Here is a 13,553-nt window from a genome sequence, read left to right as displayed (position 1 = left end):
GATGATTTCCGCATTCTGTTGGGTCACCTCTCTTTGGAATGGGCACAAATATGGATCTCTTCCCATCAGTTGGCCAGATAGTTGTCTTCCAAATTTCTTGGCAGAGATGAGTGAGTGCCTCTTGTGCCTCCTCACTTTCGTGAAAGATTTCAATTTTTATTCCATCAATTCCTGGTGCCTTGTTCATTGCCAATTCCTTCAATGCACCTTGGACTTCCTCCTTTAGTATCATTGGCTCTTGATCATGTGCCACCTCTTGAAATGATTGAACATTAACCATTTCTTTTGGTACAGTGACTCTGTATATTCCTTTCATCTTCTCTTGATGCTTTCTGCATCATTCAATAATTTGCCCAGTGAATCTTTCAATAATGAAAGTCGAGGCTTGAATTTTTTCTTCGGTTCCCCCAGCTTGATAAATGTTGAACGTGTTCTTCCCTTTTGGTTTTCTGATTCCAGATCTTTGCACATTTTATTGTAATATTTAGCTTTATCTTCTCGAGCTGATCACCTTTAAGCACAGTAAAAATGTAGAAGCACTCACTATCTAGATTGAGTAACTGTCTGGCAGTGGCCACAGAGAATCTTCTAAGACTGTAGTTCTCAGTGTGAGAGCCCAGGTCCTTTGACATCATCTGGGTGTTTACAAATTTCTGGGCAATACTTTAGACCAGTGGAATAGGGCTCTGCATCTGGGCCCCAGCAATCTATGCTGTAGTGAGCCTTTCAGATGATTCAGTTGTTTGTAGGCAGTTCTGCTCTTTCACATGGGGTCACTGTGGTTGGCTTATGGTCTAAATAACAACAGGTGTGGAGTTGTTTGCACTAAGAATCTGATCATCATTTGGGATTTGGAACCATTGGATTGAGAAAATTATTTCTACAAGTTATTTATAAAATAGGTACTCCTACAGGAAATCTGTCTCTAATTTCTAAAACTTATTTACAGATGTTTAGCAAAAGAAAAATGAAAAAAGTGTGTTTATGTTTGGATGTTGTAAGACATAGGGAGAGCAAAAGTAATGTGGTAAAATAGCTTTACTTGATATATCTGAGTGAAAGGATATAAGGATATTCATTTTATTATTCTGACGTTTCTGTAGGTATAAAATAATTCAAAATAAAAAGTTGGGGAAACGAAATATCTCTGAGGAGAATAGTATTAAGCATGATGAGGTGTGTGAGTAATATGTAGTCATACTCTTCTGAAATACCTTTTTAGTAAGTTATTGTTACCATTATCACTTTCATTATAATAGTGTTGGAAATGCTTTCATTTGATTCATTGTAACTTAAAGAGTTTTCATACTTTTTAATGTGAATTGAGTGGAGATTTACAGAGTAGAGTATCAGATTTACAGTTTACAAATCATCATATACTGTGTTTCCATTTGAAACTTTTTGCATAGGTATTTTCCATAGTAAATTTACTTCTACAAATTTTTCAATAATTTCATTCAGAATGAGATCACACTGTTAGTTTTCAGTTAGTTACTTCAATGAATTAGATAATTAACAGGAATAACAAAACATGCTGAAGAATCAATGGTTCTGAAGGCAGCTTGATGGTCCACGTTGCACTGAAGGCATTGGTGGAAAAAACCCAAGGCTGCAGGAACTGGCAGAATAGTAGTCCAAGTGTTTCAACAAACAGATAATAGTGCTGGAGGTGATCATTTGTCTGCCAAGAAATTTGGAAGACATTTATCTGGCCAACTGACTGGAGAGATCCATATAGGTGCCTATTACAGAGAAGGTAATCAAGAGAATGTGGGCATTATCATGCAATATCACTGATATCACATGCAAATAATATTTTGCTGAAAGTTAATTAAAAAATGATTGCAACTGTACATAACAGGGAACTGTCAGAAATACACGCTGGATTCAGAGGAGGACACGGAAGGAGGGATATCATTAATGATGTCAGATGGATTTGGCTGAAAGCAGAGATTAAAAATGTTTACTTGTGTTTTATTGACTACTCAGACATGTGGTTCATAACAAACTATGATAACATTGCAAAAAATGGGAATTCTAGAACAATTAATCATGCTCATGTGAAACCTATATGCAGACCAAGAAGCAGTCATTGTAACAGAACATGGGGATACTGAGTTGTTGAAACTCAGGAAAGGTGTACATCAAGGTTGTATCCTTTCACCCTAATTATTCAGTCTGTGTGCTGAGCAAATAATCTGAGAAACCAGATCATGGTATCATATCAGAATTGGTAGAGGACTCATTAACCTGCAATATGCAGATGACCCAACCCAGTTTGCTGAAAGCAAAGTAGACTTGAAGCAATTATTGATGAAGATCAGATTACAGCCTTCAGTATGGGTTAAACCTTAACATAAAGACAACAAAACTCCTCACAGCTGAAACATTACACAACATCACCATAAACAGTAAAGATAGAAGTTGTCAAAGATTTCATTTTATTTGGACCCACAATCAACACCCACTGAGGCAGCAATCAGGAAATCAAATGACATATTTCTTTGGAAAAATCTGCTTTAAAAGGCCTCTTTAAAGTGTTAAAGAACAAAGATGTCACTTTGAGAACTAAGGTGTGCCTGACCCTGGTGGTTTCAGTTGTTTCATATGCATGTGAAAGCTAGATAAAGAATACATAAGGAAGAATGAAGATGGATTTATGCATTAGATCTGTGATGTTGCCATAAAATATTGACTATAGCAGGGATTACCAGAAGAATGAACAAATCTGTTTTGGAAGAAATACAGCCAGAATGCTTAGAAGTGAGGACAGTAAAACCTCTCTTCCTTAGGCCGTTCTAACATACTAATAATTTACTCATTTTCCCTCTACTTTTCTCCACCCTAGAATATAAGCTTCAAGAGGCTGGGATCAAGGTCTGTTTTTTCAATGATGAATCTGGTGAAATGACAGTGCTTGGAATATAGGCAGTTCAATAAATGTTTTGTTAAATTATTACATAAAGGGGATTTGTAATCTGTAAGAAACTATGCAAATTTGTTGTTGTTAGGTGCCTTAAAGTTAGTTCTGACTCATAGCAACCATATGTATGAACCAACAGAATGAAACACTGCCCAGTCCTGTGCCATCCTCACATTGTTGTGTTTAATTAGTCCTTTGTTGCAGCCACTTTGTTAGGCCATCTGCTGAGGGTTTTCCTCTTCTGCACTGACCCTATACTTTACATAGTATAATGCCCTTCTCCAGAGACTGGACCCTCCTAATAAAAATAGGTATGAATTTCTGGGGTAGAACAGGTTGTGTTTTATTAAACACTTAGTTGATTTATTTTATCTTTATAATAATCCTGTCGTGTGGTTATTATTTTTATCTTTTTATAAATACTACAACCAAGGTTTAAAAAAGTAATTAGTCCGAGGTTTCTAACAATAACATAACAATTGGCAAACAAATGGCAAAACTTGGGCTTGACCTCAAACCTTCATGTCTGTTGTACTTCTCTACCAACTTCAGTGAGGTTTGATACCCTTTCATGTTAGCTTGCCTTATTCATTATCCTGGACTCCTAGGAATGTGGCTCTGTTACATTCCACTGGCCCACTGGCAAGTTTAAACTGCTGTCACTGTCTCCTATTGTTATAAGTCATTATCCCTTTCCACCCAGACCCACCTATCTTCATTATCATGATTATTATTTTTAGGTTTTGGGTTTGTTTGTGTTAACTTTGACTTTAATTACCAGAAAGTGTTATTTGGGTAGCCCAACTAATTAAATTTTGAGGCCAGTTTTTAATTAGACAGAGTTGCAAACTTGCCTTGTTGGTGGTCTGAAAGTTAGGATTTATTCCAAAGCAATTTGAACGATTAAACATTTTGTATCTCTTTTGTGCTAAACTGTATTCCACAAAACATTTGTTTTGATTAAAGATTACTATTATGTTGTGGTTTTTTGTCCCCTAACTTCTTGTATCATTTCTTAAAAGTCTTATACAAATTAGGATTTGGTGAATCTATTAGGCTGATTGTTGTTTGCTTGGAAGCAATTAATTTAGTCTTAGCTGCTAATTGTTAAGTTGTTAAGTGCCTTCGAGTCGGTTCCGACCCATAGCTACCCAGTACAGGGTTTCCGAGGGTGTAAATCTTTATGGGAGTAGAAAGCCTCATCTTTCTCCTGCGGAGTGACTGGTAGTTTCGAACCGCTGACCTTAAGGTTCGCAGCCCGATTCGTAACCACTATGCTACCAGAGCTCCTAATTAAAGCATATTAAAAAAATTTTTTGAACCAGACATGAGTTATTTTATTCCTACTCTTAAGGCTATTTTTAGAAATAAAAAAAGCCATATCAGCATTCCCAGAAGACAGTGCAATATACAAAACTCTGGATGGGTAGGTGTATCAAATTTCATTTAATTACCTGGAAAAAATTTCACTATGTGGAGCTGTGGGTTAATGCACCAGACTGCAAAGTTGTTTGAACTGCAAGGTTGGCAGTTCAAGCTCACCAGCTGCTCCTTGGAAACCCTATACAGGGTTGCTATGGGTCAGAACCGACTTGATGACAACAAAAATGTTTTAGGCAGTGATTAAAATCAAAATATGCATATTAATAAATTTCAGCTGTTAAGAACCTAGCAGTACATAGTAGTTTGCTACACAGTATTTTTGACTACCCAGCCTCCACTCCTCTGTCAGTTTGTCATAGTGTGGCATCTTTCTGTGTTGCTGTGATGCTGGAAGCTATACCACCTGTATTTTAATCACCAGCAGGGTCATCCATGGTGGACAGGTTTCAGTGAAGCTTCCAGACTAAGACAGACTAGGAAGAAGGAGATGCAAACTACTTCTGAATGTGTGTTGTTGTGCTATAGGATGAGCACTGAACTGTGAAACAGTTTGTGGAGTATATGCCACTTGGAAAAGAAAACCTTATCCTTGCATGGTTTTATATTTAAAAGGGCATATTTAGTTTTATTATACCAGAAACCTTAGGGAGGTACCGATTTCTTAGAATTATCAACCATAGGAGACCAGCAAGGCAGTATCTGCTTAGGGTTAAAGCTCAGAAGGCAGAGAGAGGTAGGAAAGGAGGACAATCTGTTTCATTATGGGAATTGAAATAAATGACACAAAACAAAATGTATAGGAATTGTTGCATGGAAAACCAATTTGCCCTGAAAACTTTCACCCAAATCACCAGGAAAATAAAACAAATTCTGGGGCAAGATGGCGAAGTAGACAGATACACTGAATGGACCCTTTGCAACAAAGACAAGACCAAGTGAAATAGCTATAGATGGTGATCCTGGAACCCTGAACTTCAGAGGATAGAGCAGAGAGGTATACTGACCTCTCTGAACTGAACGGACTGGAAGAGGAAGCTAAAGAGGAGCAGTGAGAGAGAAGAAATGGCGGACTGTCAACTGGCATGGAGTGATGTGGCCATCTTGAACTTTAGTGGATGGCTGTTGATAAAGTAGCCTGCAGACAAAGGACATGGCTGGAGGTTGGTGGCAAGAGGAATTCTGCTTTGTTTCCTACCATCCAGGTAGCCAGGGGCAGGTCTAGTCACTGCCTTTGCCAAGTCAGTGGCATCCCCTCCTGTGCAGTTTCAGCTCTGCCTGGGGTTGGGTGCCAGGGAGGCCATCACTGCTTTTGAAGGCACATGAACCTGCTCTGAACTATGCTACACAAATAGTGAAGCGAGAACTGCGTTCACTTTTCCAGTTTCTATCACATCTACCAGAAGAACATGCCAACATATACAATCATCAGTTAAATATAAATACAGCAACAACACAATGTCTCAGGGAAAAGAGACGATTTCACTTTACATGAAGAAACAAGACCGAGTGCCTCAGACCAAAATATAGAGTCAGAAAATAGAATACCAAAAGTGGTTATCAAAACTACTTGATAAGAAATTTAAAAGAATGCCATGTATGTTCCTTCAAAAGATTGAAAGAAAGATGGAGGAAAGCAAGAAGAGAGAAAACACTAAGAACTGACAAAAACCTGTAAACCATACAAAATCATACAAATTCGAAAGACAGACTATTACAACTTAAGACTTCAGAAATAGTATATTAGAAGGACAAAGTAGTAGAATGGAATCAACGGAAGGCCAAATTACTGAGTTTGAAGACAAATCCTTCAGTAGTCATTTGCCATGGGCTGCCAAAAGAACCAACAGATCCATGTTGGAAGAAGTGCAGCCATAGTGTTCCTTGGAGGCCAGGATGGCCAAGCTTCGTCTCTCATACTTTGTACATATTGTCAGGAGGGACCAGTCACTGAAGAAGGATATCATGTTTGGTAAGGTGGAGGGTTAGAGAAAAAGAGGAAGACCTCAACGAGATGGACTGGCCAAATAGCAGCATCAGTGGACTCAAGTGTGGCAACAATAGTGAGGTTAGCCCAGGATTGGGCAGTGTTTCGTTCTGCTGTGCATAAGGTCGCTATGAGTTGGTACCAACTCGATGGCACCTAACAACAACAACAGAGCAATCAGAAAGAAGAATAGAAATATCTGAAGGAACTTAAGATTTATGTGCGAATGTCAAGAAGAACGGATCCCTGGTGTGGCACTGTGGGTTAATGCACTGGACAGCAAAGTCCATTTGGACTGCAGGGTCAATGGTTCAAACTCAACAGTCACTTGTTGGAAACCCTTTACAGGGTCGCTATGGGTTGGAACCGAATCAATGGCACTTAAAGACAACAACACCAAGAGGAATAACTTACAAGTAGTTGGAATTTCAGGACTGAAAGAGACCAAAAAACAAAAACACAACACACATACACAGAAACTTGTCCAAGAGTTGTTGGAATAAAAATTTCCTAACATCATGAAAGAGGACAAAATAGCCTTTCAAGAAGATAAATGAATTCCAAACAGGATGGACCCCAAAGAAAATCACCAAGGCATAGTCAAACTTTTCAAAACCAAAGACAATGAAAGAATCCTGAGAGCAGCTCGGGAAAGATGAATAAATTAGTTACAAAGGAGGACTCAGCAGAAACCATGCATCAAGAGGGCAATGGGATGACATATATAAAACTCTGAAAGAAAAAAATTGCCAGGCATGAGTCATATACCTACCAAAAGTGTCAGTATGACAGCAAAGTTAGGGCATTTGCAAATAAACAGAAATTAAAAGAATTTGCAAAAACCAGACCAACCTCACAAAAAAAAACTAAAGTGAGTTATTTGGAGAACCAGCAATGGCACACAACAACCTAAGACTAACATACGTGATAGCATCACCCAGAACTCAACCTAGATGGTGGTGTTAGTGTCATCAAGTCGGTTCTGACTCAAGGACCCTGTCTGTATAGGGTTTCCAAGGAGCAACTGGTGGGTTTCAACCACTGACCTTGAGGTTAGCAGTACAGTGCTTATCCTACAACCCAGATATGGAAGTATTGAAAGTAAAACAAACCTGGTGGTGGTGTTGTGTGCCATCGAGTCGATTGTGACCCACAGCAACCCTGTATAGGGTTTCCAAGGAGTGGCTGGTGAACTTGAAGTGCAAACCTTGTGGTCTGGACCGACACTGCAGTTCAATGCATTAACCCACAGCGCCATACCCGGACTCCAAAACAAACATACAAGACTGAAAATAGGGAACTGGAGATACCAGTTTACAATGACCAACAAAACATTATGTTGTTTAGTGCCATCGAGTCGATTCCGACTCATAGTGACCCTGTACAGGGTTTCCGAGGAGCTGCTGGTGAACTTGAACCACCAACTTTGCAGTTCAAAGGGCGTTGCAATTAATGTGATGCATTAACCCACAGTGCCACACCAGGTGTCCTAAAACATATAGAAAGCTACTAATATTACAGAGCTTAGAAATCAAGAGGAAATCAAACAGATTTCAAGAAAAATAACTCTAACTGGAGCCCTGGTAGCCTAATGGGTTAAAACTGCTGTTTGAATTTACCTGATACTCCATGAGAGAAGATTTTCAGCCTCAGCTTTACTTGTTCTGTGGACTGGGAAGCCCACTGCTCTGTCTCATGCTCTGGCTCTTGGTTTTGCTTCTGCTCCTCTTGTACCACTCCTTTGGTGCCACAGCTTTCTATTCCTGGGTCAGGGAGGTTTACCATGCAGGGCTCTCTGGGTTTACTCCTGACTCCTCTTCCTTGACAATAGTTAAAAGTCTCCCTCCTGCTTCTGAGATGGCTCATTTTATACTCATGTTAGAGTTCCAGGATTTTACAATCACAATGAACTCTACTAACAATCATTTACACCTGAATCATATCATCCTATCATTATCTTTTCCCACCTTCTCTTACCCAAACCCATCAAGAAAAGAGTCATGTGGTGAGACAAAGACTAAGACTAGAAGAAACATATTAAATAATTCACTGCACCACAACAGGCTTCTGAGGGATTCTAAGAGCAAGCTGAATACCCTTTAGTTTCATGACTTCTCACCTTCCAGATTTGCAGAGTGACCTTGAATCCTTGAGTAAAGTTCTTAAAGTTTTAATTGGACCATTTTCTGACTTCTTAAGGCTTTCTTGGTTGTTGTTGTTGTTAAGTACCATGGAGTCGGTTCCCACTCATAGCGACCCTGCACAGAGTTTCCAAGGCTGTAAATCTTTATGGGAGCAGAATGCCTCATCTTTGGAAGTGATAAATTGTTTTCTTAATCATATGATATATATGAATGTCCTTGTGAGGAAGATATTGACAATTAATTGTTGTTAAGTGCCATCAAGTCAGTTCTGATTCAGTGACTGGTGGATTTGTTTAGTGACTTTTTAGTGACTGGTGGATTTGAACCACTGACCTTGCTTTCAAACCAACCTTTCGGTTTAGTGCTTATCCTGCTGCACCACACCAGGAGTCCAGGGACTGTTTAACAACTCATTTTTATGATATTTTGTTTTTTCTGCTTGTAATTCAATGTTTATTTTATTTGAATAGGAATTAGGATTGAATAAAAATAAACCTTAGACTGGGGAGGAAGGGAGGGAGGGACATTTTGTTTTTGTTCATAAGAGTGATCAGTAAGAATTCTCCTTCATTTGCTCACAGTTGTAGTTAAGCTTAATGTCTCTGAAAAAAACAGTAAAGAAATCCTTTTTTCCCCTTTTTTCTGATTAAAAATAAAACAAAGTTCTTTTTAAACATTTTTTGATGTAGTAGGTTAAACCAAGTATCATTAATACATTAAAATTATCTCAGAAAATGCTGGATTTTAGTAAATCTATGTATTATTTATTATTAAGGAGCTCTGGTAGCGTAGTGGTTACGAATCGGGCTGCGAACCTTAAGGCCAACAGTTTGAAACTACTAGTGGATCCGCAGGAGAAAGATGAGGCTTTCTGCTCCCGTAAAGATTTACAGCCTCTGAAACCCTGTACAGGGTCGCTATGGGCCGGAACCGACTCGACAGCACTTAACAACAACAACAATGTATATTATTAAACAGGACTAAAATAATTTAATGGGAGGTAACTTTTTATTTGGTCTGCTATTTAGCTTTTAGGATATTTCAGTATAAGAATAATTCTTACATTTGCTGCTATCTCTGTTGTGTAAATAATTTGATGTATTTCATCTGTGAAATATACCATATTGTATAACATTTAAGCCTGTGGTGCTGTAGGATAAGCACTGGACTGCTAGCCACAAGGTAGGTGGTTCAAACCCACCAGCCACTCCTCAGAAACCCTTGATAGGGTCACTGTGAGTCAGAACTCATTACAACCCTGTATAAGATTTCCAAGGCTATAAGTCTTTGTGAAACAGAAAGCCTTATCTTTTTCCCGCAGAGCACCAGGTGGGCCTGAACCATTGACTTTGTGGTTCGAAGTCCAGTTCTTATCCTACAGAGCCGCCGTGCTCCCCCAGATTCTAGTAGTACAGCAAATTCTTGGTCCCTCTCTTCTTCCCTTAGGCACAACCAAGGATTTCGCTTGTGCTTATTTATTCTCATCAAGTTTATTGCAAACTTCTTGAAAGCAGAATCTGTAGGTTAGAGTTCTGTATCTCCAGTTTTGTGGATTCGCTTTTAGAAGATTTTTTGAAGAATTTGAAGTACACAAAATGACAATTTCTTAAATTATAGTTAACACTGGAAATTATTTCAGAAAAGTTTTTGAGAAATGCAACAAGATCTTATTTGGTATGTGTTGTTTACCAACTATGTTTTTTACTAGAGGTTGTTGTTTTTTGTTTTTTTTCCCTAGGCCTTATTGAATTTGAAGAATGTGATCCTACTAGTGCAGTAGAAGGTAAGTTGACTAGTTATAATTTGTTAATGCACATGGCAACTAGTTAATATCTTCTGTTTATTGAACAAATAAGGAGGGGCTGGTATTCATTTGTGTCAACCCCATGGGACGATACAAAAATCTGACTATGATTAGAAGGCCTAATATTTGTTTAATAAATACATAATAGGTTTTTTCATAGGAATGTTAGTGTGTTGTTTTTTAAAAAGCTAAATATAGTAAGTATTTGTTTGAAAATGCACATTGAAATTGTTTTCTCCACTGACCTCCATCCTTCATCCTTCAGATATTATGCATATGAAAATTTATCATTACACATTGAAGTATTGTGCTTATTCTACACTGGGGTAACATTTTAGTAATTAATGAGGTTATGCATCAATGTTTATGTTACAGTTCAAAATGGTGATTTGATTTGGAGAAAAGGAACACCACAACCAGCTCAGCTTCTACTTAAATAGGCATTTTTTATAATATGAAACCCAAGCCTGTTGGTTTTTTTCTATTTTATATATCTCACTTTGTGAGGTACTAGAGGTAATTTGGAGAGAATCTTGTAACGTTTTTCCCCAAGCTCTATTTAAGAATTTTGAGAAATGTTGTGCTATAGCTATAGCCTGACCCAAGCCATTGTGTTTTCAATAACCTCATATGCATGCGAAAGCTGGACAGTGAATAAGGAAGACCGTAAAAGAATTGATGCTTTTGAGTTATGGTGTTGGAGGAGAATACTGAAAGTGCCATGGGCTGCCAAAGAAGTGCAACCAGAGTGCTCCTTGGAGGCCAGGATGACCAAACTTCGTCTCTCATACTTTGGACATATTGCCAGGAGGGGACCAGTCACTAGAGAAGGCTATCATGTTTGGTAAGGTGGAGGACCAGAGAAAAAGAGAAAGACCTCCTACAAGATTGATTTGCCAAGTGGTAGCATTGATAGAATCAAGCGTGGCAATGGTAGTGAGGTTGGCCCAGGGTCGGGCAGTGTTTCGTTCTGTTGTGCACAAGGTCACTATGGGTTGGTACCAACTCGATGGCACCTAACAACAACAACAACAACATAGTGTGTAAGTTGATTATTGGAACAGTCAGGAGCCCTTGAGGTTTAGGCTTTATGTAGTTACTAGCTATTTGAGAGCAGTCATTGTTTAATTTTTCTAGACTCCAGTTTTCTTTGTTGTAAGATGAGGATACTAAACACTCCTCTGAGAATAAAAATATCATTGATTTTAAAATCACATCATGCTATATGATTGTATGAATTAAGGAGGCAGCTTTTTATTATTATTGTCGGACACCTGGACTCTTGTTTTGCTGGAATGTTGTAAACTACCATGAGTCGGTCCTGATTTGGGGTGACCCTGTGCACAACAGAACAAAATGTTGTCTGGAACAAAATGTTGCCTGGTCCTTCACTATCCCTGCACCATCCCCACGATCAGTTGTGAATTAGTTCATTGTGATCTATATTTTGTTTTTTTGTGTATGCTTTTTTTTAGTGTTTTATTGTGAATTCGGTGATAGTTTACATGGGAGAACATTAGCTTTACATTCATCCTGTCCTATATCGTTTCACTGGCATGGTTACATCCCCTCCATGCATCATCAACTATCCACAGGGTATACCCTGCGAACCTGCCCCCTGGTCGTCAGCACACAGCCCTTCTCCCTCTTTGGGTCTACAGTCCCTAGCTGCTCCATCTTTCCACGTCATCATCTGTGTCTCCACCACTGGCATCACTGCTTCTCTGGGTAGGATCCCACACTCAGTTCTTCTCCCTTGATGGTTCCAGGGACCTCCGCTCCTAGACTGCAAAGTTAATCACTCCTCTCCTTACTACAAAATGTCTACCTTTACATTTCCAACCTTCACAATCAGTCCTGATAACAATTATTTACTGTTGTATCACAAGAGATCTAGCCACATTTCCTTTCATCAGCTCTGCCTAGACAGATTGGATACTACTCAGTGCAGACTCTACTTTTCCTATATGCCATCTGGATCTAGGCTCCCTCTTTTCTTTTTTTTTTCCAAAATGTTTTATTGTGAATTATGTGATAGTTTACATGGAAGAACATTCATCCTATCATATATCGTTTCATTGCCATGGTTACAATCCCTTGCATGTATCAACAGCCAACCAAAGGGTATATCTTACAAGCCTACACCCCCATCCCCTTTTACCCCCGCCTCCTGTTGTCAGCACCCAACCCCTCTCCCTTTCTGGGTCTAAATTCCCCAGCTGCTCCATCTCTGCATGTCATCGTCTCTGGCTCCATCTCAGGCATTACTGCTTCTCTGGGTACAATCCTGTTCTCCGCTCTTCTCCCTTGATGGTCCCAGGGACCTCCGCTCTTAGACTGCAAAGTTAATCATTCCCCTCCTTGTTACAAAATGTCAACCTTTACGTTTCCAACCCTCACAAGCAGTCCTGATAACAATCATTGACTATTGTATCACAAGAGGCCTATCCACATTTCCTTTCATCTGCCCCGCCTAGACAGATTGGATACTACTCAGTGGAAAGTCTACCTTCCTTCACGCCCTCTGGATCTAGGTTCCCTCTTGAAAGCTTGTAAGCCAGTCACTTCTTGCCTTTGTAGCCTCTTCATTTTGGGTAGCTAATGGGAGAAAGATGAGGCTTTCTACTCCCGTAAAGATTTACACCCTTGGAAACCCTGTACAGGGTCGCTATGGGTGGGAACCGACTCGACGGCACTTAACAACAACAACAACAATGTCCAGGAGCCGCTATCTTGGGTGAGACCATGTGGGGAAAGGATCGGAGTAGCCACAGATGCCTGGCAGAACAGCAGAAATAAAGGTGTGGACATTCTTTTCTTTTGGTAGCTGTTCATTGGTCCCTTGCTGTCTGCTCACCTCCATTCTGGTGACTATAGGGGTGCCTGAGCAAGTGGGTACCCCAGCCCCACCCTCGGAGGGTTCTACTACACATGCGCACAGATCTCCTCGACATTTAAAAAGACAGTTTCCAATTAAAACCAAATGGCCATAGCCGGCGCTGAACTAGAAACTAGAAAAAAGGCCTGAACGGAGATTGTGGGGCAGGACAAGCAGACAAAAAAAGGAAATAAGCCAAAAATTAAACCCTAAGTTCCGTTCCGTCAGAGCTCAGTCAACAACAACACGGAACACCGGGCCAAGAGGTCTCACGAGATAGTGTTGGAACTCTGAAACAAATGTAAAGCTATGTATGGAGGACTGGTGGGTTTACAGCTGGGAAATTTGAAGGGAATCCAGAAATCCATTGTATTCTGGATCAAGACACTCAGGTGTTCAAGGAGCCACCATCTTGGGAGAGAACATCTTGATTGTAT

The 13,553-nt window shown here is 39.5% G+C and overlaps 1 protein-coding gene across 1 annotated transcript in view; it reads left to right on the top strand.

Annotated features, from left to right (window-relative positions):
• Positions 1–13,553, top strand: part of FCHO2 (FCH domain only 2) — a 256,849-nt gene that overhangs the window by 160,044 nt on the left and 83,252 nt on the right. The window contains exon 9 of the mRNA XM_006875274.1: positions 10,173–10,217. Coding sequence (XP_006875336.1) covers positions 10,173–10,217 — 45 coding nt within the window. The remainder of the gene's footprint in view (positions 1–10,172; positions 10,218–13,553) is intronic.

The sequence above is a fragment of the Chrysochloris asiatica genome, unplaced genomic scaffold (genome assembly GCF_000296735.1).
Source record: "Chrysochloris asiatica unplaced genomic scaffold, ChrAsi1.0 scaffold00316, whole genome shotgun sequence".
Lineage (NCBI taxonomy): Eukaryota > Metazoa > Chordata > Mammalia > Afrosoricida > Chrysochloridae > Chrysochloris > Chrysochloris asiatica.
Note: the sequence above shows the minus strand (reverse complement) of the source record. Positions and strands in the feature narration are given on the sequence as shown.